Source organism: Struthio camelus, chromosome 1 (genome assembly GCF_040807025.1).
Source record: "Struthio camelus isolate bStrCam1 chromosome 1, bStrCam1.hap1, whole genome shotgun sequence".
Classification (NCBI taxonomy): Eukaryota; Metazoa; Chordata; class Aves; order Struthioniformes; family Struthionidae; genus Struthio; species Struthio camelus.
In genome coordinates, this window is record NC_090942.1 from 158,508,240 (window position 1) to 158,533,830 (window position 25,591).

General features: G+C 38.8%; 1 protein-coding gene across 3 annotated transcripts in view; it reads right to left on the reverse strand.

Annotated features, from left to right (window-relative positions):
- The window catches only part of NAXD (NAD(P)HX dehydratase), a 51,165-nt gene that overhangs the window by 11,300 nt on the left and 14,274 nt on the right, over positions 1 to 25,591 (reverse strand). For all 3 annotated transcript variants that reach the window (XM_068927350.1, XM_068927357.1, XM_068927342.1), the window contains exons 7-10: positions 16,424 to 16,532; positions 2,707 to 2,757; positions 2,522 to 2,626; positions 2,031 to 2,151 (exon numbers count right to left, since the gene is read on the reverse strand). In XM_068927350.1, coding sequence (XP_068783451.1) covers positions 2,031 to 2,151; positions 2,522 to 2,626; positions 2,707 to 2,757; positions 16,424 to 16,532 — 386 coding nt within the window. The remainder of the gene's footprint in view (positions 1 to 2,030; positions 2,152 to 2,521; positions 2,627 to 2,706; positions 2,758 to 16,423; positions 16,533 to 25,591) is intronic.

Consider the following 25,591-nt stretch of genomic DNA (forward strand, 5'->3'; position numbering starts at 1 on the left):
AACAGACAGATGAAAAGAAGCAGAAGTTAAGAGTGAAAAACCTGGGAGAGAATTCAAGGTCAGTGACATGAAAACACGCTCTATGTTGCAGCACAAAGCAGACAGCAGAATCTCCTTTCTCGACATAATTTTGCATTTGAGGAGCATGCCAAAAATTGACCAATAGTAACTCTCAGACTCTGCTGATGGGACCCAAAGAACAGCCTTTTCAAAAGGAGGCTGAAGTCTTTAATCTCTACAAATTTGTTAGGAACTTTCTTATAAGCACCACAAAGCCTAAAAACATTATTTGTAACAGACATTATAACTTGTATTAAGCCTGACAGCTGCCTTCTTATGGCTCAGGAATGCTGCCTGTAATATCTGTAATCCAGGGCAGGAAAAATACCAATGACAGGACCAACATAAGAGACAAGAAAGCAACCAAGAGCTGGACATCACGCAACTGCCTAAAGGTACAAAATTGTTTATATTTCAAATCAAATAGCTACTTAACTAAGTGAGGACAAAATCAGAATGCAACAGAGGCAGAGAAAAAGTTGGAAGAAAAAAAAATGAAAAGCCCAAAAAGCACACATAAAACATTGTGCCAAACTTGTGCCACACCTGAGCTTTCAGTTTCAATATTGAAACTGAAAGAGTTGGGTTTACTCCCTGTTTTTCGAGTCCTGCACGAGAAGAGACAATGAAGAAGAGGGTCTACTCTCTCCAGCAAGTGCTGGAGGTACGTTTATCTCAAGAACAACAACTCTGAAAAGGAGAGCAGAGATATGCTAAATTAGGTGCCCGGTCTAAAGCGCTCCCTCAGTTTTCCTGACTTTCATTAAAAAAGCAACAATCCGGTATATAGAGAACACAGGGAACATAAAAATACAAACACCAGACATGCTACAGTGTTCTAAAGCTCTTTAGATGGCATAAACTGGAGCCAGGATGTTTTAGCCTCTGACAAAGTGTATTCTCCCTTAAAAGCATGGACTGATTGTCCAAGGGTACAAATCAAGTCTGCTCTGGGTGCAGATATGACAGCAAACTATGCAAGACAGCTTAGGTACACTATATGACTGACCGACCTCAGCTGGCTTCAGTGTCTCCTATACTATCTGTACTACTGAGGGGGCACGTGGAAGGTGGCTCTGCACACCAGTCACACTCTGCACACTCTGGCTCTCCAGTCATCACATTACATGTATTTTTCTCTTTTATATAGAAGTCTCCCGTGGCTCCAAATAATGAAAAATTGACTGTATATACAAAACAATTTTGAAGTGGCATTAACGTTTGTCAGATATTAGTGTTTCAAGTAATTAAAGGCAGAGCCGCTGCTTTGAAACAAGACCACATAGTCAAAATGGGATGAGGGCACTCATGAATTAATATTATACTGATCAGAGTAAGTGATCTTGGCATCGGACAGATGGCTAGTTTTATTAAGTACACTTTAACCATATTTATAAGGAACTGTTTTAAGTTTTAATGGTAATCTATAGTTAAATTAAAAAAAAAAATTACCAGGGCTAATGTACAAAGACGTAAACATACGTGCTAATCTACAACCCAACTGTGACGGACAATATCAAGGAACTGAGCAGTCCACGAACCTGAAGACATCTTCATTTTTCAGATGCACCAATATATGGTGAAACAACAATGCATAAATTTAGCGATAACGTCTACACTTACACAGACCATCTCAGCTAAGTATTTAAAACAGTTCACAAAAAAAAAAAGCCCTCAGTACCTGCATAATGTAAAAATATGTTACAGCCATTTAAATGAGAAATAAAATAAGCAGAATTTTTCATCAAATAAATTATTAAGTTACGCTTCATAGGCTTTTAAAATGTCACCTTAAACAAAACATCTAAAGGTGATCTGCCAAGATAGCCTTCCCTTCCCTTCAATCTTCAGGAGAATACAGTCAACCAATTGCTATGCAGTACAGTTATAGTCCAGCCATTGAACAATAACTGCAGACAAACCGACAAACAAACAAAAATCACATTGCTGAAAGTGAAGGCTTCACTTACCTTTCTCTCCATCTGAAATAAGATCTCGTTCTCCCTTTTGAACAATTGTCAAATTCCCCATGGCTTGGCTGAGTCTTAACACACATCCATGATGGTCACTACTGTCTACAGGGTCTCTAAGCTACAACACAAGAATTCCACACACGGTACATATTTTACTACTAGAACAAAATAATCCAACACATGCTACTTCAGTGTGTGAGAAAAACAAACAAAAAAAAAACCATTTCCATCAGTTTGTCCTGGAATTTTTATTTTATACCCATTCTGAAGTGCCAAAAATGCTTAAGAAAGCACCTTCTTTATAAAAGAGTTCAACTTAAGAATGTACTTTGTGTAGCAATTATCTCATGGAATGAAAACCCATACAGTGCTTCTCTCAGATATAAGAAACAGTACATAATGTTTAACCTGCTAATGAGGTGTTATAAGGCAATACAACAAAGACTAAGCTTGCAGGTACCTAAATATCAAAAAGGAAAATAGCTCACCATGGCTTCATATAGTCTACTAAACTCCATATAGTTTGGAGTAAGAATAGCTCTCTGGTATCCTTGAATAAGAGAAGGCTGCTGGGAAATCAGCCACAGTCCATCCTGCAAAAACCCGTAAGAAGAACATTTACTAAATAAATTCTTAAATGTCAAACCACTGAATGAATCAAAAAAGTACTTACAGCATCAACAATGATTGGAATTCCTTTGATCTTTGATTTTTCTATAATACCCTGCAAGAAACGCAGATAACTTTAAGATGCTTGCTAATTAACTCTCAGAAGATTCAGAAGAAATTTAGCATTTTCTTCCTATCAAAAAGGTACTGTACAATAAATCTGGTCACGTAAGTTGTTGTTTCAAAGCAAGGTAAAAAAATCTGTTCTACACCGAGAGTAGCAGAAGATATTTCCATATCAACCGGTAATTCTACAGTTGCATAGTATTCTTCCTGGCTCAAGGGCGATAGTGTTTCCACACCTGACACCTTGGTGTTGATACACATCAAGAAAACAATCTTAACTGGCTCTCCTTGCTGTGGAAGTCATGAGATGCCAGTGCAAGTAATCTATAGTAAACATGCATCTCCAATAAAAAAAGAAAAATCCAAATAAATATCATCATGATAGCAATCAACTAATAACAATAGTACTAATTGTAGTTGCTTTCCTGATGACAGCCCCGTTGTGATATTTGGCTTCATGTACAAACAACCTGAGACAAGGAGTACATAAGACATGTCATTTCATGCTGGAGGTTTTGCACTTACAAAACAAAACCAAAAAGATCCATAAAACAGACTGTCGTAAAGTTTGTTTTCAGCAAGCAGCATCTAGCAGCAGACTGTCTGCCTTTGTTTTCTTTCCTAATTGAACAGCAGCAACAACTGATATTCAAAGTTCTTAAACGAGCAACAACTGACATTCAAGCTTTCTGAGTGTTGGTCACTACTAATTTATGTCTTTGAAGCTGGAGAGTTATCTTTTTTTCCTGTATATGATAACAGGGTATGGTATCCAGTCAAAAATCAAATTATTCTTGAATGCTATTAAGCTCTTCAGATTAGCTATCGTATGGTTTTTAATTAATTTTCAGAATACTGAACGTACCTCCGTTCTTGTGCTGTGGACAAGACAAACAACTGCCCACCTTGCCTCCTGTAAATTATTCACTACTGAATACACGTAACCTCAATAACTCCTTCCTATATGAGTCTAATTTTTTCTATTTCAGCAGAAATCCTTTCCTTCTATTTTTAAAAGGATGACCAGAAATTAACAGCGTGCTTCAATTCAACGCTATTTTTGTTTGCTTGGGCTCGGACTGCATGTTTTAAGTGTGACACTGAAACACTACCCACTGCAACAGGCAGAGGTCTTTTTTCAATACACAGCTGCAGCTAAATTAGAAGCCACTAAGGAATACAAACCTTTCTGTTACATACACACACTTGCACTGGTTTCAGCTTGGGCTACGTTTCACAGACGGCCAGGTGCCTCCCGTTCTTGGGATTCCAAGGGAGCACCACAAGTCTTCTTCTATATTCAGCAATTTAAATAACTCTGAACCAATAGCAAGTTTTACACAACTCACACCATTTAGCCACTACTAAATTATTCAGATTTATGAATAAGTATATTTAACAACGGTACAAGGATGGAATCTTAAAATATACCTAGAATTAGTTTGGGAATGTTGAAAACTAAGTAGCCTTCCTTTCAAAGATTTTAAGAAATCTATGAGACAGTCATTTCTTTATTCATTAATGTTTAACTGCACAGATCCACATAGCTTAGTTTCCCTTCAAAGAAACAGTACTGATTTGCCTCTACTGTATTACGTTCACTAACTATTATGCTTAATTTGACTTACTTGGTAATTATAAAACAAGGCTGTGGGTCTAGCACCCAAGTTTATGTATCTTTTCCCTGTATAAATGAATGTTATCCATCCAAAAGTCCAATTACTTTGAATTCTACTAAGCTCTTCAGATAAGATATCATATGGCTTTGAGCGCCAGAGGTTAGCAAGATATTATGTAAGAAGGCATTCAGATCATCCCCCACAATTTTTGAAGACACAAATAACATTTACTGCAACTAGATTTTATAACCAGTTTTAATTAGACAGAGTATTTTCATACATTAGCATCTTCAGACTCCTTCAGTATACTTAAAATGATTACCACCCTGCTTCTCATTAGTATGAATCCTCAGTTTATTCTGTCATCTTTCCTGATAGTTCACTTTTTAAAAATGAAAAAGATTTCCCCTTCATATTCCATAATGAAGGCTGATGGCAAACAACATATCTCAAAAGTTCTCAGTCTTTCAAACTATTCTCTTAACTTCATTATGATCAATCCAATGAATTAATTTTTTTCAGTTGTGTGTGTGTGTGTGTGTGTGTGTGTGTGTATTTAGCAGCAGGCTAAATCAATACATTCTGAAGATCCATGATCCCCCCCCCCCCCCCCAAAATATATGTGCAAAAAATATACATAAATAAAGCAGAAGCACGCAGAGCATAAAAGTACCCATAAAAGTAAATAGCCTCTGGAAGGCTGGATCACTGCTACACTCTAGAGAAATAAGGCATTTCTTCCTAATAATGCTTTGAGGCCCCTCTTCCTAACACGTCCTCCGCAATTCTGGGAGATACATTTGACCTCTGCTCTGAAGAGAAATTTCATCTTGCTAAGTAAAACCTACTGGCCAAGCAACTTCTATTGTGCAGTGAGTCTCTGAGGTACCAACTTCTAATCTAACCTACTGAACTGATCTTTGCTTTTCTTTCCTCTTAAAAACAAATAATCAGGGGATACAAAGTCCTTTGTCTTATTTAGAAAGCTCCTTTTTGAGCCAATAAAAGCAATTATTTTCCTGTCCTCCTCCTTCCTTAGGCCAGGATAGAAGTTGCTTGGAGACAGACAAGGAACCTGAGAGAGGAGAGCAGAGGAGTGTGCGCGCGTGCATGCGTGTGCGGGGGGGAGAGGGGGGGAGGGGGGGGGATCTGGTAATCATAATGAAGCAATAATAGGGATAAGAGAATCCCCATAAGACAACCATCCTTTTGCACAACACAACATTCATTGGAAAAGAACCTCTGTTTCCTATTGATTGCGGACAGGATTCATCTCACCTGCTGCCATTTAAAAGGTCAAGTGTCTCACTATTGGAGAGCAATTCATCTCATCTGGGTTAGACACCTCATTTAAGATGGGATGAGTCACCAATGGACATACCTGTCTCTCTTCAGTAATCAGAGAGGATCTGAGACAATTTATAGCTTAATTTTTACAGACCTAGACTTAGGTGAGATGAATTCCACTTTTAAACTCATTGTTACCTCAAGAATTACAGGAAAAGAAATATTTGAATAGTAGGATATGTTTACAGCAATAATGGATTCATCCTCTATGCAGAGTATTTTGTTTCTAGAAAGCGCAAAAATTAAATTTCAGCTGAATCTGTATCTCCATACTTCCCTGTTTTAAAACTTGTAGTCATTCTACAGAAGACCCTTCATTGTTAACTGTATAATTAGTACAGTAGAGACTAACTCTACTTTCACACCAAAACCTGCTTAACAATTTCTGATAGGATTCTACCTATGAGCAGAAACCATCCGTTCAATTCTACCTCATGCAAAAACTACTTATATGGGAAAGAATTTAGAAGAGAACAATTAAATACACTTAAAAACTTTACTAAGAAAATGCTTGAAATCCAAAGTTAAGTAGGTTTCCAAACACTAATCCCCCAAACCAAACAGCAACATGTACAAACACTGTCAATGACAAAACCAAGACACAGCTCCTTCCCTTCAAACAGTATTCTGAATATGAACATTTTGAATGCTTCTAGCTCCCAGATATTCCAATATACTATCTTCCTCTGCCCAGAATATATCATACTGCAACAGCTGAAGTTCAGCTTGGTTCAGAACAATCGTGATTGTTAGGGGCATCAAATACCCAACATTTAGAAATGTCCAAAATAATGTTTTGGCAACTGCACTTTCTGTTGGAGTGACTGAAGGGAGCGAACCAGAAGGGATAAAATTAACCTGAATCTATATCTCAGCTACTCACGAAACACAGAATTCCCTGAAAATTCTTTGCTTTGTGACTGGGCATCCAGAAATCGAATGCAAGGAATCTACTCAGGAAGACCTAAGAAAGAAGTTGTGTCACAACAGAAACTAGAGCTATATCTGGGTAAAGACAGCCATCATCATCATTGTAACTGGGAAAATTTACAGTGGAAAGGGTAAAGAATTTCTGGGTTTTAATTATTTATCATGGAAGCTATTTCTTGAAACTTAATGCATTATTTTTAGTGGAAACCTCTGTTCGCTGTCCCAGCTTTCACATGGGAATTATAAAATAGATTGGCCAAAACAAAATTCTTTTTTGTTGAAAAAGAAACAAAAACCAAAACAAAACCCCCACACACATGAAATCAGAATCATTCAAGTTAAAAAGGAACTCAGGAGGAAAAGGCCTGAAGGAATGAGTGCACAAGTTAGTGCTGAAAGATGGCACAGTAGTGAAGAAAAGCACGACACAATTTCTGCAATTGAGAGGCCGTGGCCTTGCTATGAGACACAACATTCACCTGTGCTGCTCTAAACACAGACACCCAGGACTCTCGCAGCATTTCACAAGTAGTTCAGAAAAAGGGAATGGGTAGAGATGACCTGATGCAAGACAGTGGCTGCAAGAAACAAGAAATAGGAGTGGGAGAGTTTGAGAGAGGAACAAATTGTTACGGAACTGCATACGATATTGTTATGTCAGGTACAATCAAAGGATATCTAATCAGCAATGAAGTGTTCATAGAGTGGTCACCCTAAGGCCACAAGGAGCAGAAATTGGATAGTGCACCCATGGTGAGCACCCACAGACTCGTGCATAATTGAAACTCTTCAGTCAGCCTGGACTTCTCCACCCAGTTCCACGAACTGGAAATAGCACACATACCTTATTTACTCTGCTTATGTTTAACAGTATACAGCTTGGTCCTCGAGGGTACCTCAGAACAGACAGACACAATTATGTGCAGTTTTTCCCAAAACTAACTTGAATGTACTTTTTAGCTTTTTTAATTACACGTGGATTGGCAGCAGGATGCCTGCAATGACTTGTAATATATTGTTAGCTGGATCCCAGCTTGTGGCTTGAACGATGAACTGGTTTTGCTAGCAATAACCTTGGCATTTAGTATTTACAAAAGGCAGAATCAAGAAGTTATAGCCAGTGCTTTTAATAAAAGATAGAATTTTAATGAAATAAACAGAGAACCACAAGAGCAGAATATAAAGCAACACCTGTCCCACAATAGTAATTCATTTCCACCAATGACGCAACACAGTCATACTTCTAGCCTGCAAAGTAAGGATTCTGTGGACAAGGCTTCCTTTACTGACGCCAGCAATGAACAGGTCCCTTAAAATCAGTCATGTCTTGGGCCTACTCTTGTCAAAATTCCTTACCTGTATGCTCAAGGACGTTCAAGATTAAGCATGCCATAATAATGGATAGCATTGACCACAGCGACATCCAATTGCTTTAGTACACAGTATAACCTTGCTTCTAGTCCCTCAAAAGCACACTCTACCACAATCTGCAAATGCCAGGTATGTAGCTCAATCTTCTGCTAAACGTTCTAAAGTTAAGATAAAATATCTTAGGAGGACTGTTAAGGAGGTAAAGGCCCTTTAAACAGCAGTTTGAACACACAGAGCTTATTGATAATCATATTTCTAGGAGACAGTAGTATCCTTGCTTTTCCAAACAGGTGGACTGCCAGACCTCCTTGGCACCTGGGCACTATGCGCCTTGCCAGTAAAACATCGTCTCTTTGTTCACATACAGTCAAAGAAGTACTGCCCATAGACCTGAAGAGACTGAGAGGCCTATCCTCTAAAAGCTCAAATACTCTTTCTGGAATATTGGTTATATTACGGTAACTGATACTGTAGTTTAGATTCACTGCTTCAGCATCTGCTATTGATTTCACAACACGGTCCATGGTCCTGGGCTGCCCTAACCTAGAGAAGCCAGACTAATGGCAGCAATAGTCACTCGCTTCTGGATCGGTACAGGCATCCAAATATGCGTAACCTGGCACTAGTTATGCCTCACGCAACTTTAAATGCTTAAAAAGGCAGCTCCCTTCACAGCGAACCCCCTCCTGGAAGCTGCTACTGCCCTCCAAGGGTCAGAAACTGCTGCTGAATAGCAATCTATAATTGCTGGCGTTTCCTACATGGTTCCTGCTCTCATCCAGCAATCCTGAATCCATAGTTTTGTCTAGAACAGAGAGATACAAAGAGAAGGAATAGCCAGAAATTTCCCTGCTAAGTGCTGCAGCTGGAAATGTTTCTGCAGCCCCCCTCTGCCAAGGTGCCCGGGAGGAACAAACAAGTTCCGCTCCAGCACACCTCAAACCAATTCCTACAAATAGGCACTAAAAACTCTAGGAAGCACTTCTGCCTTCCTCCTTTCAAGCCCAGATAAATGCAGAGTTAGCACGGACTCAGCTGCATGTAGGTCAGGATGCGGCTCTGTGCTGGGGATGCTCGAAAGATGCGCTTGGCAAGCAGAAATCTGTAATCTTGCACAGCTAGAGGTAGACAAATATTCTGAGTCTAGGCTTTGCTCAAGGCTACAGTCGGGTGGTGGGGGTGGGAACAGGGATATATTCCCTAAATAGAATATATTTGATACAGAATTTTTTCAGCACGTTAAAAATGCAGCTCCATTGTTTCAGATTCTTCAAATTTGAACCATCTTTTTCATAACTATTAAAATTCCCTAATGGTGGAAAAATACAGCCAGCTCTGAAAGGTACTGCTTTTGCCTTCATTAGTTCCCACAAACTGATCCGACAACTCAGCATTCTTTCAAAACTCAGCAATGTCAGTCAAAATCTCACTTTGTGGATAAGATTTATATAAATCACCTTTAACTAGCCTAAAATTGCCTCAATTTTACTGTATATATTCCTCTAAGCATAACTATCACTAGCTCATTAATCACTCTACTGACCTCTCAAATCTTACATAAGAAATGATTAACTACTGATTGCCACTCGCATTATTTGAATGAAAATCATATAACAGCAGAATATCCTTTCTTTGAAACAAATGGCTTCTCTACTTCATGGTTTACACCATATTCAGTTTAACCGGACCTTTTCCCTTTTAACTTTAGCACCACATACTACTAGACCCTGTTTTATAGAAACAAGTTTCAGGTGTACATGAAAATATTTCATCTAAGCCAGGCAAGAAGGGTCTCTGAAGAGTCCCTCTCTACATCCCCAAGCTCATCAAGTGCTTTGGGAAGTGTTAGAAGCTGTTGTTACAACTAATGAAGCTGAAAATACTGTACTACAGTTAATCAAAACAGTTCTGTTCTACATTAAAAAAGAGAAGCGTGATCCACTCGTAGATTCTCTAGATTCTCGCTTTGAATTCAAAGCGGATAATTTGCTGACAAACTTGCAGAAAAACAGCAGCCAACAGTTTCTTAATATCTGCCGCAATCATATGCTAAATTCTTAGAGAGGAAGTGGCAAAATCCAGAGTAATGCCTGAACACAAAAAGAAACACAAGAGCATAGCAGAAGCCTCTGAAATACTGTCCTGTTTATGTATAAAAAGAACACTCCTTTTAGTTATTCCTCCCAAATTCATGTACAAATGTACCCCAATTGGGAAGCTATCTTTATACACTTCCATTCCTAAACCCATCCAAATCCAGTGTAAGCAACAGTCCTGTTTACTACAATCCAAAGCAAGAACCCTAAACCAGAATAAATGAATGCACTAAATTTTCTCATGATGTCTCATCCACTGAACATCCGCGGTCACAGAGCAAACTTACAGACTTTCCAGCTTATAGTTGACTATGTTAATGCTAAATTTGGCTTAAGATACTCACGATAAGCTGTATGCATTTTGTCTTAAATTGAAATAAACATAAATTTTGGATTAACTCCATAATTTATCCCCACCAATTTCTTTTTATGATTTCTAGCTGAATGGTGCTCAGAGAGATTTGAAAAGGTATCCAGTTCCAGCATTTAGCTTACAAATGCCTTCAAGTATCAAAATAAAGTGAAATAACAACATAAGCCTGCCCTCAGATAGCATATAAACACCCAGCTTCATCATGAATGATTTTCATCAAGACCCATTACCTATAATAAAAAATAAATTCTGCTTGCAAGCTGCATAAACTTGTATTTAAGGTCCTGTTAGCATATTTTCAAACACTATTTTTCTAATCAAGATGCTTGCGAGAAAAATCACAGAATACTAATAGTTCTTAGCACGTAGCAATAATTCTTAGCTTAGCAACTGGACCTCTCTGCCCATAGCTGGAGTTCCCAAACTTTATCCGCTCCAGTACCACCATCACAAAGAACTATACCGTACTGCAGCAACTGTGAAGACATCCACAACTAGAGTCTTGTCAGGCAGTGTGAAGGCAATGAGGCTTGGCTGGGGAGAGTATTTTTTCCTTAGATACTACTTGTGGTATATGCACTAATCTTGGGGGAGAGGGCATAGACGGAGAAGGCTAAGGCACGCTACATAGGCATTCTCACAACGGATGCACAAACATGCCCCCTGGTTTTGCCTTCACAGCATCACAAGATCCATCCTCCTCATAGTTGGAAGACTGAGAACAGAAAAGTGGAGTGTCCTTGGTGCTATTTCAGCTCCCTATGAACTGCAGAATAGCCGTAACAGGAATGTCCAGGAAACTCCTTAGAGGGGGCAAAACAGGACAGAAAGCAAATGCACACGTGACCTACAAATCTCAAAAAAATTGAGTTTCTGGTAAATAACTTTTATGCTGTCTTGAGTCCAAATGAATATTTACGTGCGAGTGATTCCAAACAGTAACACACTCTGTTGTTCATATCCATATTACTGGTCGTAGGTATCAAAAACAGTAGTAAGATTAATCTATCAACTGCGTCATTACCATAGGAAGCTTCTCAGACATCTTACGTTTGGTACAAATGCAACCAAGCGTGGCCACTCAGATGTCAAGAAGAAATCGCTTCTCAAAACCCAAAGAGGCAGATTTAATTTTAACAGAATATGCTCTGATGGCAAGAGGCACCTCTGCATTTTGTAGTCCTTTGAGGTCGTACAAACTGTTGCAGATAGTACACTGATGCATCTGCTCCTGTTCTTACAGGTTTTTTTTAAAACCTGTAAAGTGTTGCCTCTATTCTGAATGCAAGAGGTCTGAAGGGGGGAAAAATATCCCAACCAACCAAAAACCAAACACAGAAAGGCTGATACCCCAACCTCAGTCGAGGAGGAACTGAGAATCCACCTGAAAGAAAAAAAAAAAAATTCTAATAAACTGTCCCTAGGCACGCTGTATGGAGGTGATCCATGGCAACTGCACAAACATCTCCCAACCTTTGCCTGAGATAACTGCAGGCAAGAAATTTCCACGCAAGCCTACCACAACGACGTCAACTACTTAGTGATTCAAGAAGGGTGGAGGATAAGATTTCTGAAATTTGTGTCCCAGCTGGGATCTTTATGGAGAAAATATAGTTTGAATGACTGCCTCAGGAGCTCCAGGAGAGTAGAATTTGGAGGAGTAGGAAAAGAAACAAATTTTTTCTACTAATGGCAATGAGCAGAAATAGTAGCTAAGCAGGGCCTCAGTCAAAAGAAGAGCCCAGGCTGGTATTCAAGACATTTTCTTGGAGCTAAAACAAGACTAATAATTGAGCAAGAGGAACAAGTGTGCAGTTTGAGAAAATAGTCAATTTTACTGTGTAACCTGAGCTGCAAAGAGCCCTTCTTGCTATTAATCATTACCTCTCTATATTGGAGGGACGCAAGCATGCTCTGCTGAAGACAGCCACCTAGCATTGACAGCCATCTCCTGTAAGATGAAACACAGCAAGACTGGAGTGGCAGAGTTTAGGCCTCAGCACTAGCACTTCAGAAAGAGAGAGGCAATGACCCAGTGGCATGCAAAGAAGATTCCAAAGTCAACGTCTTGCTTCAGTCAAGGATAAGGCTTTTCATAAGGACGAATGATTTTCCCTATCTGATCCCAATGATAATGCTATTGTTCCACCATAAATTCTGTATCAGTCCATCTGCTCACCAAGCCAGTAATGTACCCAATAAAGATCCACTAAATTCAGGAGCAGAAAATTTTACAGGAACTCCCCTCACAGCCTACATGCTAGAAGGAGCAGAGGAAGGTCTCCAGCAAGAGGGTGGAAGCCAACACAGGAGGTAGGTAAGCCTCTAACTACCTAATGGAAGGGAAAGGCCACAGCAGGAAGAATGCTGAACATCCCAGAGTATTAGGCAGCATTTTGCCCGTCTTCCAGAGGGCTATGCAAGTAGTATAACACTCCTTTCCAAAGTCCTTTCAGGAGCCACATTCATCCATCATCTGGCAGGACAGGAATTTGGCTCTCTCATAAAACTGAGGAATGGCTCTTGACAGTACAGGTGAGAATTCTTCTAGTTCAAAGTCTCAGGTTACAGGAAAAAATCAGATCAGAATAAGACTAGAAGTGCAGATATCCCTAGAATGGCTGAATGAAGAAACCTGTGGTAGGAAAATATAGTAGGGACCTAGTATTGCTGCTGTTTAAAAAAAAAGGGGGGAGGGCAGAGCAGTGAAAAGGGGATAATAGCTTCAGAAACATGCTGCCTCCAAGTACTGACAGACAGTCCTGAGGACCTCAGTCTTGCTTCAATGTGGCAGCTCTTGGCAGAGGCTAAACCACCACTAGCTGGATACGAACTCCGAGGTGAACAGAGCTAATGTGGCTTTAATCTTGGGGGTATAATCAATCACAGACACCCAAAGTAAAAATCAGATGGCCTGGTGCTGCCTACGAGGAAACTGGTTATGCTAGCCAAGCCCCACACCAGATTTCGTGACCACATTTGGAAGACTGCAGCAGAATGAGGAGCAGAGAGACTTTGGTATGTACAGGCCAGAGCCCAGAAGCAGAGCAGAAATATTTTTCGTTCCTTTTTGTTTCGTGAGAATAATTTTGAACTGCTTGTTTGCTCCAGAACTGGAGAGTCTAACTAAAGTGAAGGCTAGAGTTGCATAGGATCCAGCTGCACTGCTATTAGGACCTGACAAAAGCATTCTTCAGTAGATATGCATCTCCTTGTCCTGCAACCCATAGCTGCGACGCTCTGGCAGAACATGTGACCTCACCCAGGTGAGGGAGAAACAGTATGTAATGGTTTTTGCATGGAGCGTACCGCACACAAGCGGCACAAGACAGGAGGATATAGCTTTTAGAGTGGCTTCTTTTAACGGGACTTGTTGGAATTACAGCCCAAAATGAACATTCACAGGAAGCCAGGAAATATGTATCCAAAGAGTATCACTACACTCTCAGGGAAAAATCAAAGAAAACTGATCACAAAGTGCTTCTTTTTCATCAGACTGTTGAAAGGACCTGAAATGACACAGCACACACACTGCAGCCATTAAGCATGAAGGAGGCAGATGATACCATAAAGACACCGAGAAAGCAAAACGTTCTGTGGTCTTGAGTGAGAAAGATGTACCACTTGGTCAGTTAGCACTTGGGCTATTCCACAATAAAACGCTGTCCACAGGCTATATACCAGGAATTGCAGGTTACTTCATTAGCATCTTAATTTCGCAATAGTCAGAAGAGAGAAGCAGCCCAAACACAGGACTGTTTGGAAAAGCACATTCTTCAGCAATGTGCTGGCAGAATAACGACAAGATCAAAATAAGAACAGGATCAGAGATATGACAAGGCCCTAAACTTCAGCACTTTAATTGGGCAGAAGGGGGAAAAGGGGCAGCCCTCTCCCATCATCTCTGCCAGTATGATACAAAACCCTGACCAGAAAGCAGACATCAATCTACATCTCAGCCCTGTATTCATATGACAGCATGCTGAGGCTAGCCTAAAAGGGAAGAAAGAAAAGTATATATATATATACCAAGTCATCCTCCTATACAAATTTAAAATAGCAATGTTATCATCACTTGCTTCTTTTCTTGAAGATGAAGTGATAAAACGTTTAAAAATCAGCACCAAAGCAAGAGGGATATGCAGTGGTCCTCAGGCAGGCAACCAGAGTTCGCTCGTCCTCAACCACATACACTTATTAAAGCTTTTGGATGAATGCAGAATTTAAACAAATCCAAAGTGAGAAAGACAAAGCCGAAAAGAAATCTGAGAAAGATGAAGTTTCACCTAGAATAACCAAGAACAAGTGATTAAAAGCATGCAATTCCTTTTCTGATGTACTCCTGTATCCTTGTTAGCACAGTAGGGCTTTTACTTTGCTAGATATAGTCTTCACTGCTTGAATTTTTTTTAAAGGATTATAGTTGTTGAATTAAAAAAAAAAAAAAAACTGGGTAACTAACAAACATGTAAATAAGGATAACAATGAAAGCCAAACACTTTAATATAACATGAAATTAACAGTGTCGGACCTGCAGCTCATATAAGCTTGGCCTTAAGTTTTAGCATTAAGTGACTTCCAAATGCCTTGTCTTCACTGAGTGGGTTTATTTCTTTAATTTCAAGAAAGCTCACATAGGACAGCCAGGCTGAAGTAAAAGTATTTTTATAACTCATTAAGACAGCAAAATTGTTTTTAGTAATTGGGGGGGGGGGCAGAAATCAAGGAATCTTCTAGGTATTTCTGTAGTATAAATAAGTATGCAGATAGATCATTTTATGAATTCACTCTCTTTTATCAGTTTTGCACCTCTATATCATAAAATAAAAATTTTTTGAAAGCAGAAGGAGCATTAAAGGAGCACTGAAGTACTCCAGTAGCAACTTTCTCTAACAAAAGCCTAGCCAAAACACCCTCCATAGCTCCTAAAGTATTCTAAACTTCTTGGATAACGTGGTCTCTTGCTTCCTCTGCTTTGTAATTTCATTATGTGACTGTCAACATTTCTGTAAACTCTATTAATTCCATTTGTTACTACATCACTGATTACTTCAAAAATTCATGTCAGGGGAAAAAAAAAAAAAAACCAGAAACAAAAATGTACCAAATTGAATAAAATCTGACATTAGACTGAAACATTTACTTTGAGTGTACAAAGATATGTTGGTAGTAATACAAGACATCACCCAGAAGACTTTATAAGTGCATATTATTGAGAGTAGAGAGCTACCTAAGCTCCTGTTTTCAGCTCTCCACTTAGGCTTGACAGAAAATAGGATTACCTCTTTATCCAGAGTAGAAATCTGTAACATTTTCTAATCAAGAGCATTATTTACTCTTGCAAGGGGACATAGTCTTTCTTCTTTGGTACCCCTCCTGACTGAAGCTGTCAAATAGGCTTCCTAAAATTAGGAACTCAAATTCATATTGATGTTTTTATATAACAGGCGCCCATCACCCAAGAAAACACAGAGCTCTTTTATCTAGAGATGCCAACGTCTATTTCTTAATTAGCAACTTCCACAATCAGAATAGAAGCAAATCAAAACAACCGTTTGGATGCCAGAACTTTAAGCCTTATTCTGAATTTTAATAGTGAAGACCACGATTAAAAGCCATAATTTTCAGTCAATAGAATCCCAGTTTAAAATGTTCCCTTTAAAGTATATTTTCTGCAATAAATGCTAATCACTTATAATTAAAAAAAAAATGATAGATGTTTCTTTGGGAAGCAGTTGCCAATCAATTATAGAAAATATTTTATTACAGAGACTCCTTTCAATCGTGGAGAAATACTGCAATAATTTTAATAAATCTGTTGTTTATAAATGAAATTCAAAAACATCACATAAATGATGTGAAATTGTTTGATAACATTCAAAATAAAGACATAGAATAAAATATCACTATATACTTTACCTTAGCATTCTCAAGTAGAGTATCATCTCTACCTAAGCCAGGTCCTATGACAACTGAGTGCAGTCGTGGTAACCATTTTTCCACCTCATGGACAGCATTGGGACTATCACTAAACAGAATTGGGGAAAAAAAAAAAGTTCAAAACAGCTTCATTTTAATATTCCCAAAAATCTAAGTTTCAGGTGCAAGATAGAAAGAGATACATTTTCAGTGCCAAGCAATTTTATCTTCCAAATTACCAAAAATGTGTAGCCCAGGAAATACGAAATGGTTGTCCAAATACTTAAGCTGCAACATTACCCTTAGTTTATTCTTTACCAGATACCATATAACAGTGAGGAAATAATTACAGGCATCAACTATGGCTGTTATTAAATAAATAAGCAAACATGAAACCAACAATTGTTACAATCTGTCACACTTCTCTAAGTTTCTTTGTACAGATTACAGTTTTTCTTGAAAGAGATCCACCACCTCTCAGGCATATACTGCAGCTTGCTGGAAATGACGCAACTATTTATTACTCGACATGGTGAAATGACAAATCTACTCATATGCTTTTTTGTCAGTTGCTTCATAAGCATTTGTTCCAACTGAATTACAGCCAAATTGTCCTCATTCCCCAAAAGGCAACAGAAGAATCAAGCTGTTCAGTAAAAATATTATCTGGTTGCAATGCTTAAGGTTTCTGTAGCATTTAGGCTTTGCCTACATCGAAAAAAAATGACGAGAAGATCCACGGCCAAACGTGACTGCCGCAATACCCAATTCAGCAATTGATCAGAACAGTTTATTTTATTCTAATCAGTTTTGTTGTGTAAATAAGTCAGAATATTTGTAAAGTGCTGCACCTGAATGTTAATAAAACCTTACTGCCAGTAGGGAGGGAAAGTTTAGCCCTCCTCCCAGTCTCCAACATAACTGGATGATAATAGATGAATATTTTAACTAAAGCCTATGAGGAAAAAGCAGCTCCCTATCTGCTAAGTAAAGACGTACTGTATGATAGTATTGCTTGGAATCTTTTGAGCTTGCAACACTTCAGGAAAGCTTTGTTATTACGGATAAAAGCCTCCGCGTGTTTTTCATAACAGCTGTAATGATGGGACACAGCACTTGGGAACAAGTGCTGAGCTTGGCTCTGGCAGAATCAGCAAATTCCACAACGATTTCTGCAAGTGCAAGGCAGGAGCCAAAAAGCTTTTGCAGCTGCACCAGGAGAGGCAGCCTGCTCAAGGCCGCACGGGGATGCGGCGCTCGCCCCGGCAGCGGCCCAGCAGCCCCTCCACCAACAACAGCCGCTTCAGAAATCCCCGGCTGCAGCAGTGCCAGCTCCCCAAAGGCGCCGTGTGCTGACACCGCCGAATGGCTCTGTCAAAACAGCACTGCAGGGTGGAAGTGATGACCCACCGCAAGGGCACGGGAGACAGCCAGCCATGTGATGAAGCAACGGCCCTGAAGCAGCTCCCCGGCTTAGTGAGCTGAAGTTCAATTTCTAACTGAACAGCACAGCTCCCTCCTTCTCCTTTTAAGCCGTGAGGAAGCAGTAATAACATGGGAATTTCCATATAGCTCATTTCTTTTTTCTCCACAACCACCTATTGCCTGTTCATGATTTAGATACTTTTATTTCCAGTCAGTATTTCAAGAAATATTTAAAGCACTATTAAAAAAAAGCAAATTCTTTTACATGTAATAGGTTGAGCATTTGAAAAACTGCCTGTGAACAAAATTCTAATAAAATGTCACCATTTCTGAATGCAGATGACTTTTTTATTCATATATTGAATACTGAAACTGATTTTAGCTGTAGAACAGAAAAGCCAAATCTACAGCAACATTCTACCGTATGTGACAAGGACATTTGACTTTTGGATAGTAGAAGCCAAACAGATTAAATAAGTTAGCGTTACTTTAAACATAAGCTAAGAACAGAGCCAAGCTAGTACCGTAATTTTCTCTCCTGTTTTTCAAATAGCTCATGAAAATAATTTCACAATAGAAAGTTTATTAATTTATTTATATTCATACTTCAGATAAGGTAATTTTGTCTCCAGCCCAATCAATCATATACGCTCTTCAAAACAAAGCCATCTCTTGGGAAATGACTGGTCCAACATCAAGTCACTCCTGCTCACTTTGCCTCCGGTAATAATAAAAACCTACTGTAGAGCTTTTCACCTTCAAAGCATTTTACAAACATTACGTTTCATATAACTCCTTTGCGCTTTCACATCAAGAGGCAACCCAAGGCATATGAAGGGCCAAGAGATTTAAAATCATGATAATGACTATTACGTTGCAAAATCAGCTACAAAAACATGCTGAAGAACAACTGACGAATTTTGATCTTTTATAAGGAAAGCAGAAAAAATACTACCTCAGAGAAGCATCATACCAACTTTACTTTAAGCTACCTGATGTTCAGAACAACTGTGATTATGAAGATAAGGATACCTTATAAATTACCCTATCTCTACAGCTTTTCTGAATGTGGAAGGGGTGTCATATCATTTATGGCACAAGTCACCATGTCATCTTATGGTCTTATACAAAGACATCAAAGAGTAAAATTTTTAAGCTGATAAAGTAAAAATGACCAATATATAACCTTCAAGAAAGTAACAAAGGGTTATCACCTTGAAGGTTGCTGACCATGAAACTTAGCAACAGGCAGGAACTTCTCTAGCTCTTAATAGTTACATCTATAAAGACAATTTAAATATACCCAGAGAAGTTTTCTGGCACCACAGTCAACTTCTCTCCGTACCGTAAGGCTTCCGAGCAGGATAACACTCAAGCTGCCTCCCAGGAACTGTCCCTGGACCATGATAAATTCCTCAGCAGTGGAAGGAGTTGTTTGGGAGAGTCTAGTTAGGATAGGCCAAAAACCTTGCCAAGGACCATTTGAACAATTTAACAGTAGAGATAATCATGTCCTGGTATCTGGGAATAAACGCTCTGTAGCATTGTTTAGTTTATTAGTACAGACATATCCAATATATATTCCCATTTTTTGTTTAAAAACAAAAAGAAACCAAAAACCATTTAAAAACAAAGAAACCAAAATCTTTTAGAGACAGCAGCACAGAATGTAAGTCAGGTCCCTCAGCTGTTCCCTGTATATGCACTACTTACCAAATAACGTTGTAACTTTCTTTGTCCCTTCATGCCAACTTCTCTGCCTGATTACTAAACTGATTCCATACCGCTACATTTTAATATTCCTTCTACTGGTAAACACATGCACGGAATTGAAATGATCGCTATAATTTTTAAGGAAGTGTCCATAAAGGTGTGAGAGAGGAAGACGACACCTCATTACTCAAGAGGGATGTAGTCTTCAGGTCGTGATGGAAAGGGATCAAATAAACAAGAATTATTATTATCTTTACAGATGCAGAGCCATGAGATAAGCAACTTGCCTTTTTTTCCAAAATGGAAATCATCAACGCAATATCCCTACTCTGAAGAGTAAAGCTAATATTAACACAAAGAGGAGTCACAAATCCTTTTGCAAGGCCAAGAGAAAAAAACATTCGCACTTCTGAAAAGAGGCAAAATTATTTAAGGAAACACCGTTTTCTTTCCTGATGAAGAAACTGATTAAATACAAGTCAGAAATTTCCCAAAGCAGAGTAATTTATTTTGAAAAGGGGTGCAGTGGGAGACTGGGAAACAGCCTGGCTTTCCCATAATGTAAAAATACAGACTCCACACCATGAACATGTACAATGGGAATAATTCGGGAAGCCGAACCCAAGCAGTAATGCTTTGTAAACATGGAGAATGAACTACAATACCATTGTGCAAATGTGTACAATAAAAGATTCTGGTGACAGACCACAGTTGCAGATTTGCAGGGAATGAACAGATCTGCAAAGATCTGCTTAACTTTTAGTGATTAACTGGAAGTTATGTAAAATGTTATCAGATACCATTTCACAGAAAATCTAGATTATGACTGCTCACTGTTGCTCAGTCAAGCAACCAACCAACATCGTCCACAACACAAAAGCTCCCTCAGAGTTTGCTTGTCTGGAAGGCAACCAGTAAAGATCTGCACATGGAAAAGAACGACCACAGAAAAAACAGGTAAATAACAACTGCAAGATAGCAGAATCATTACTAAAGAAATCTGAAGGAGTTTGCATAACCCATCTCATTCCTGTGAAGTCTCATGGATAAGGAAAAGGCTAAAGCTAATATCAAATATCAGAAAGATGCCCTCTCGTAAAACAATGAGCTTCACACATCAGCCATTAGTCAAAGCAGATTTAACTAAATAAGCAAGCATACAGAGAGTGTCAGTGGGGCACGTTATCACAAAGGACCCACAAACGTTCATCTACCTTCCTTGACTATTAATGAGAAGCAGAGGAGAGGTACAAAGCTTTGCTCAGCAGGTTCTGAGAAAACTGTAATTTCTTGGGAAGTCAGACACAACGGCTTTATCATTTGTCTTCCTTGAACCCCCTATGTATCAGGTGTCGTGTTTAGAATCTTACATGTTTATCTTTCTGCTCTTTTCTCTGCCTCCGAATTCAGTTTAAAAAGTAATTTTCAGGACAAAGTGTAAAAAGAGATAGCCTTCTTGCAAACTGTACAGCACCTACTCTCTGAAATGGTCATAACAAATTTTCTGTGTGAATTATTGGTGGCTTTACCAAGCTTGTGTCAAACAAAAACCAGTTCACACTGAAAAAAAACACCTCCTAGTTTGCCACCCCAATTATTTTTAGATAAAAAACAGCATTGGTTTAGTTACAGTGCTTATGGTAGTAACGGCTGGATTCAGTATTGCACAGTATCGTTGCTGCCTCTTATCTTAATGCACAACCTCACAGCCTCACAGCCCTTTAGCTAATAAATAGCTAATAAATAAATAGCTAATAAAATTTGAAGAGCTAATAAAGAAAATAAAAAAAATTATGCCAAGCTTCCTGTTCTTCAAGACTCTTCTGTATTTCACTATCATACAATAAAAAGTGATATAAAACACAGTTTTGTAGAATTTCATCTTAATGAAAGCTTGACGTAATAAGCTTTCCAAAGACAACAAAAAGTCTGAAACAAGATGATGACCATTGCTCTAAGAGCATCCACATCTTACAGATTAGTCTATAACACGTAGTTGCCATTAGCATGAAAGTCAACTACTCTAGGCCATCCAGAGCTGGAGGACACTTGACAAGGCCTGAAACGTAACTCCTCGCTCCAGCTTCCCCCAAACAAAGACAATTTTGCTGCATGTTGCGTTTCATTCAAAGACTGGCTTTCACCAAATGATCAAGAGCCATTAAAGCAATAGCTTTACCTTATCACAGAGAGCTCTGTGAAATTTTGCATGGAAACAAGAGACCGTGGAGTAAAATCAGCATGGGAATAACTAAGAGCTGTAGAAACGAGAGATAACCAACCACGGATGACATCAAAGACAAGAGGCAGCAGGATGGCAGCTCTTCATGTTTGTTTTAGGCTGAGTTGTAACCAGCTCAGCTGAGAGATTCAGTTTGGACTTCACAAAACGCCCATCAGTGGGACCTCCTGCTATAGGAGGAAACAGGCAACACAAACAAGACTGCTCTCACCTGATCAACTAGCATGCTCCTAACTAGACGATATGTTTTTTCCAATTCTGCTCATTATCAGTGCACGCTAGGAGCGACTGAGGCAACTCCAAATGCATTAAAATGTATCACTGTACAGGTTTGTTACGTAAGCTCAGACAAAGCCATTTTAAGGGGCCAGTTTCAAAAGTCAGCCTAGAGCCTTATCTTCAAAGATGGGAAAAAGCCTCTGATCTGAGGATGAAAGAGCTTTGGTTTTGTTTGTCCAAGCACTGCAGGTAATTATATTAATGTGAATCAAATGTTAGACCTGCTGACATTTAGATCCTGCATATAGCACATCAAAAGAGCAAATGACAGCACATAAGGTGTAGTTCTAGAATTTAAGAAGTTATCTCAGAAAGCTAATTATTAACTATTGCGGTAAACCTTGGGTGAGGTCACTATTGGAAACTGAATAAATAAGATAGGGAGAGAAATTATTTTGGACAGGTTAGGTCAAACGAATTAAAGGCAAAACTAAATAGTGCAAAAAATGTTTGAACATTAAATTAATAGATGTATTATAATAATATATATGCATATATATAAAAAATAGAGAGAGAGAGTAGCTATATTTGTCAAATATGTAAATCATCATCCTTGTAAATTAACTCCAAATTTCCAGAAGCCCAAGTCTTCAGAAAGCAGCAACTTTCAGCCCCATGAACAGAACTAGAAATAATGACTTATCCCAAAAATTTCCTGGATTCTATTATTAACCGATGGGCCTCCTACCGAGCATGTCAATCAGACAGATCAAATCTCAGTGACCATACTGGCATGCATTTGGTTGGATGCTATTAGTGACCTAAAAGAAACACTTGGTGAATTAAGATTAGAATACTAAAAATATCAAAAAGAGTATAGAAGGCAAAATGGGCATTTCATGTACCAGGCTGTTGACCAATCCTTTTTACGGAGTTTAATCTGCAAATGCTGGGTATGACAACAGTTATTGCTGTAACCTGACTAAATGCTGTGGAGAAAAATGAAAGAAAAGGAAAGACCCTAAAGAGGAAAGGATTTATTAATATTAAAATTAAGCGTTCTTTCACAGCCACTGACCCTAATAAAGTTAATTTAGGCATAAAAAGTGACTCTCTCAGTCTTCATCTGAAGATTAACACAGCAGCAAGAGCAGCAACCCAACAGCCAGGAAGTACAGGCCTAAAAGCACTGGTGTTGCAAGTTCATAGCAAGAGACTGTTCTTAATAGGCAGATAACACAGTCTTTACCTGCACGATGTTCTAACTTCAAGGTGGCAAAAATACAGATGACCTATCCAGGTATGAGTTTGGAAAAAAAAACATATTAGGCAGCTATAATAACGACAACAAAACCTGAAACGCATTTCATGGCTGCTACTTGGACACCAAAGCCACTCATTCAGGTATCAGTTCTTCTGTTTCACTAGGCCTTGGGCAGGGATATTGCTAACACGCTACAGGCATCAGAGCTAACAACAGTTTCCTCAATAGTCAGCTCAAAAGCATTATACAAAAATGCAACCACCTCTCTTATGCAGAGCCTCAGGTTGCCTGTGAGAAAGAGCCCCAAAGGAGAAGAAGCTGTCGCTTAAATCTGTTTCCTGAGATTTCTCAGACACAGCAACAGCACGCAAGAACAACTCCATCCAACCTCGTAAAGATGCCAGAAGCATCAACAAAACCATTTTATAGCCTATTCTTCAAAGCCATATCCAACAGCCATATAGCCATATCCAATTCTTCAAAGCATTTACAGTATATTTTGATTTCAACCACATCACCAATGTGTATTTTGACAATCCCCCCCCCACAAAAGAACAGTGATAACCAAATGTCTTGATTCAGCTGTTTTCATATTTCAGAGAGTTCATGGCAGAGCGTCTGATCTATTAACGTGTTCTATGAACTGACTTGATAACTAGAATCTGTCAAACGTCCTTCCAAATGAACTGTTATCAAACAAAAACTATGATTTTAAAAGTAATAAAATAAAGCTGAAATGACAACGTGACTCAGAATGAAGTACGGATATAAGTAAATGACTTAAAATGTCCCTGAAAAACTATTACAGAACATTATTTTTTAATGTTAAATCTGATAAATAAAGTGATGAACTTTTTTTTTTTTTATTACATTGGTATCACTCTCTAGGTTACAGTTGACTCTTAAGGAACAGATGAAAATTGAATCAGTACCCAAAAGGCTATAGTACTTCAAATCAGCTGTGGACACATGAGAACCCAGGATAAGGCTCAGTCTAAATATCTGTTTTGCTGGCTGTCAGCTGGAAAAAAAGGAATGAGACCCTAAAAGCTTCAGGAAAAATTAAAAACAAAAAAAGGCAAACATCAAGTATCAGATATGCCTTCCCTTTGCTCAAAGATTAAATATCATAGAAGTCTAATGCTAATGTGAAATCACAGCAGTTGGGAAAGTGTTCAGAAGGACGAATTTGGCCAGGACCTAACAGGAGTGCAATGCTCCTACACCCTTATACTTCTCTTTCTGACCTACCAGAAAGCAGCAACAACAGAGTCATTCTCCGCAGTGAGGCCAAAAAGGTTTTGCTACAACTCCCATTTTGAGGAGGTGATAAAACCACATCTGTTAGTATCATCTGGGATAACGATCCCTGTAACAACAGGAAGAAAGGAGCTATGATATAAGGTGAATATACCGCTGTTCTTTGATTCACTCAGCAGCATAACACAAAGAAGCAGCAGCTCTTTCCAAGAAAGCTAGATCCAGAAAACAGGGTCCATGAACGAGTGTTGTCCAAGGCACTGAATAACATGAACAGAAACAGTTTAAGTATACTCCTCTGAGTCAACACATACAAACTGACCTTTATCTCTCCCTAAGTACTTAGGAAAAAACCTTCTGTGTGATTCTGAACTAGGCTGCTGACTAAATTAGGTTTAGGAGAAAGATCATAAAATTTTGACTTGCTTCTTCACCGCAGATATAATAAGGACCCAGCAACCAAGTCACTGGGGAGGCATCTTTTTCGTGATCAGAGCAACTTGAGCTTTACTCCTTGATTTGCCTTGGCAACAAGAATTCTTGCACCAGTGAGAATTTCCCACAGCTGATCGAAAAGAAAGAAGTTAATTTCAGGCTGTGCAGAAGAAGTGCTTAATAGCTACCGTTAGCTACTAAACTTAGCTTAGCTAACACAACTGAAAGGTATGAGCGTCCTCCCTCAACGGACTCATGTTTTTGAATCTCCTCTCCACGTATCAAATTAGAAAGGGTCAAAAGCATGAAATTGTTCCTGGGACCGTGCACTGGTTAGAAGTGTTCAAATAATTTTATGTTTCAGCAACCCTGATCTAAGCTATGCTTCTTCATTAACGGTAACTAGCTTCAACATACAGGCCAGCCTGATGCAAGCTTTCTCCTTAATCATTTTTAGGATCAATCTTGACCCTACAAGAGTGAAAAGAACTAATCTTTGCTTAAACCCAAAGTAATAGTTAAACTTTGGGATTAACAAAAATACTTTCAGTAATACCGGCAATCTTCCCTACTCTATACAGACCCATTAATATGACCAGCTGGGAGAAAG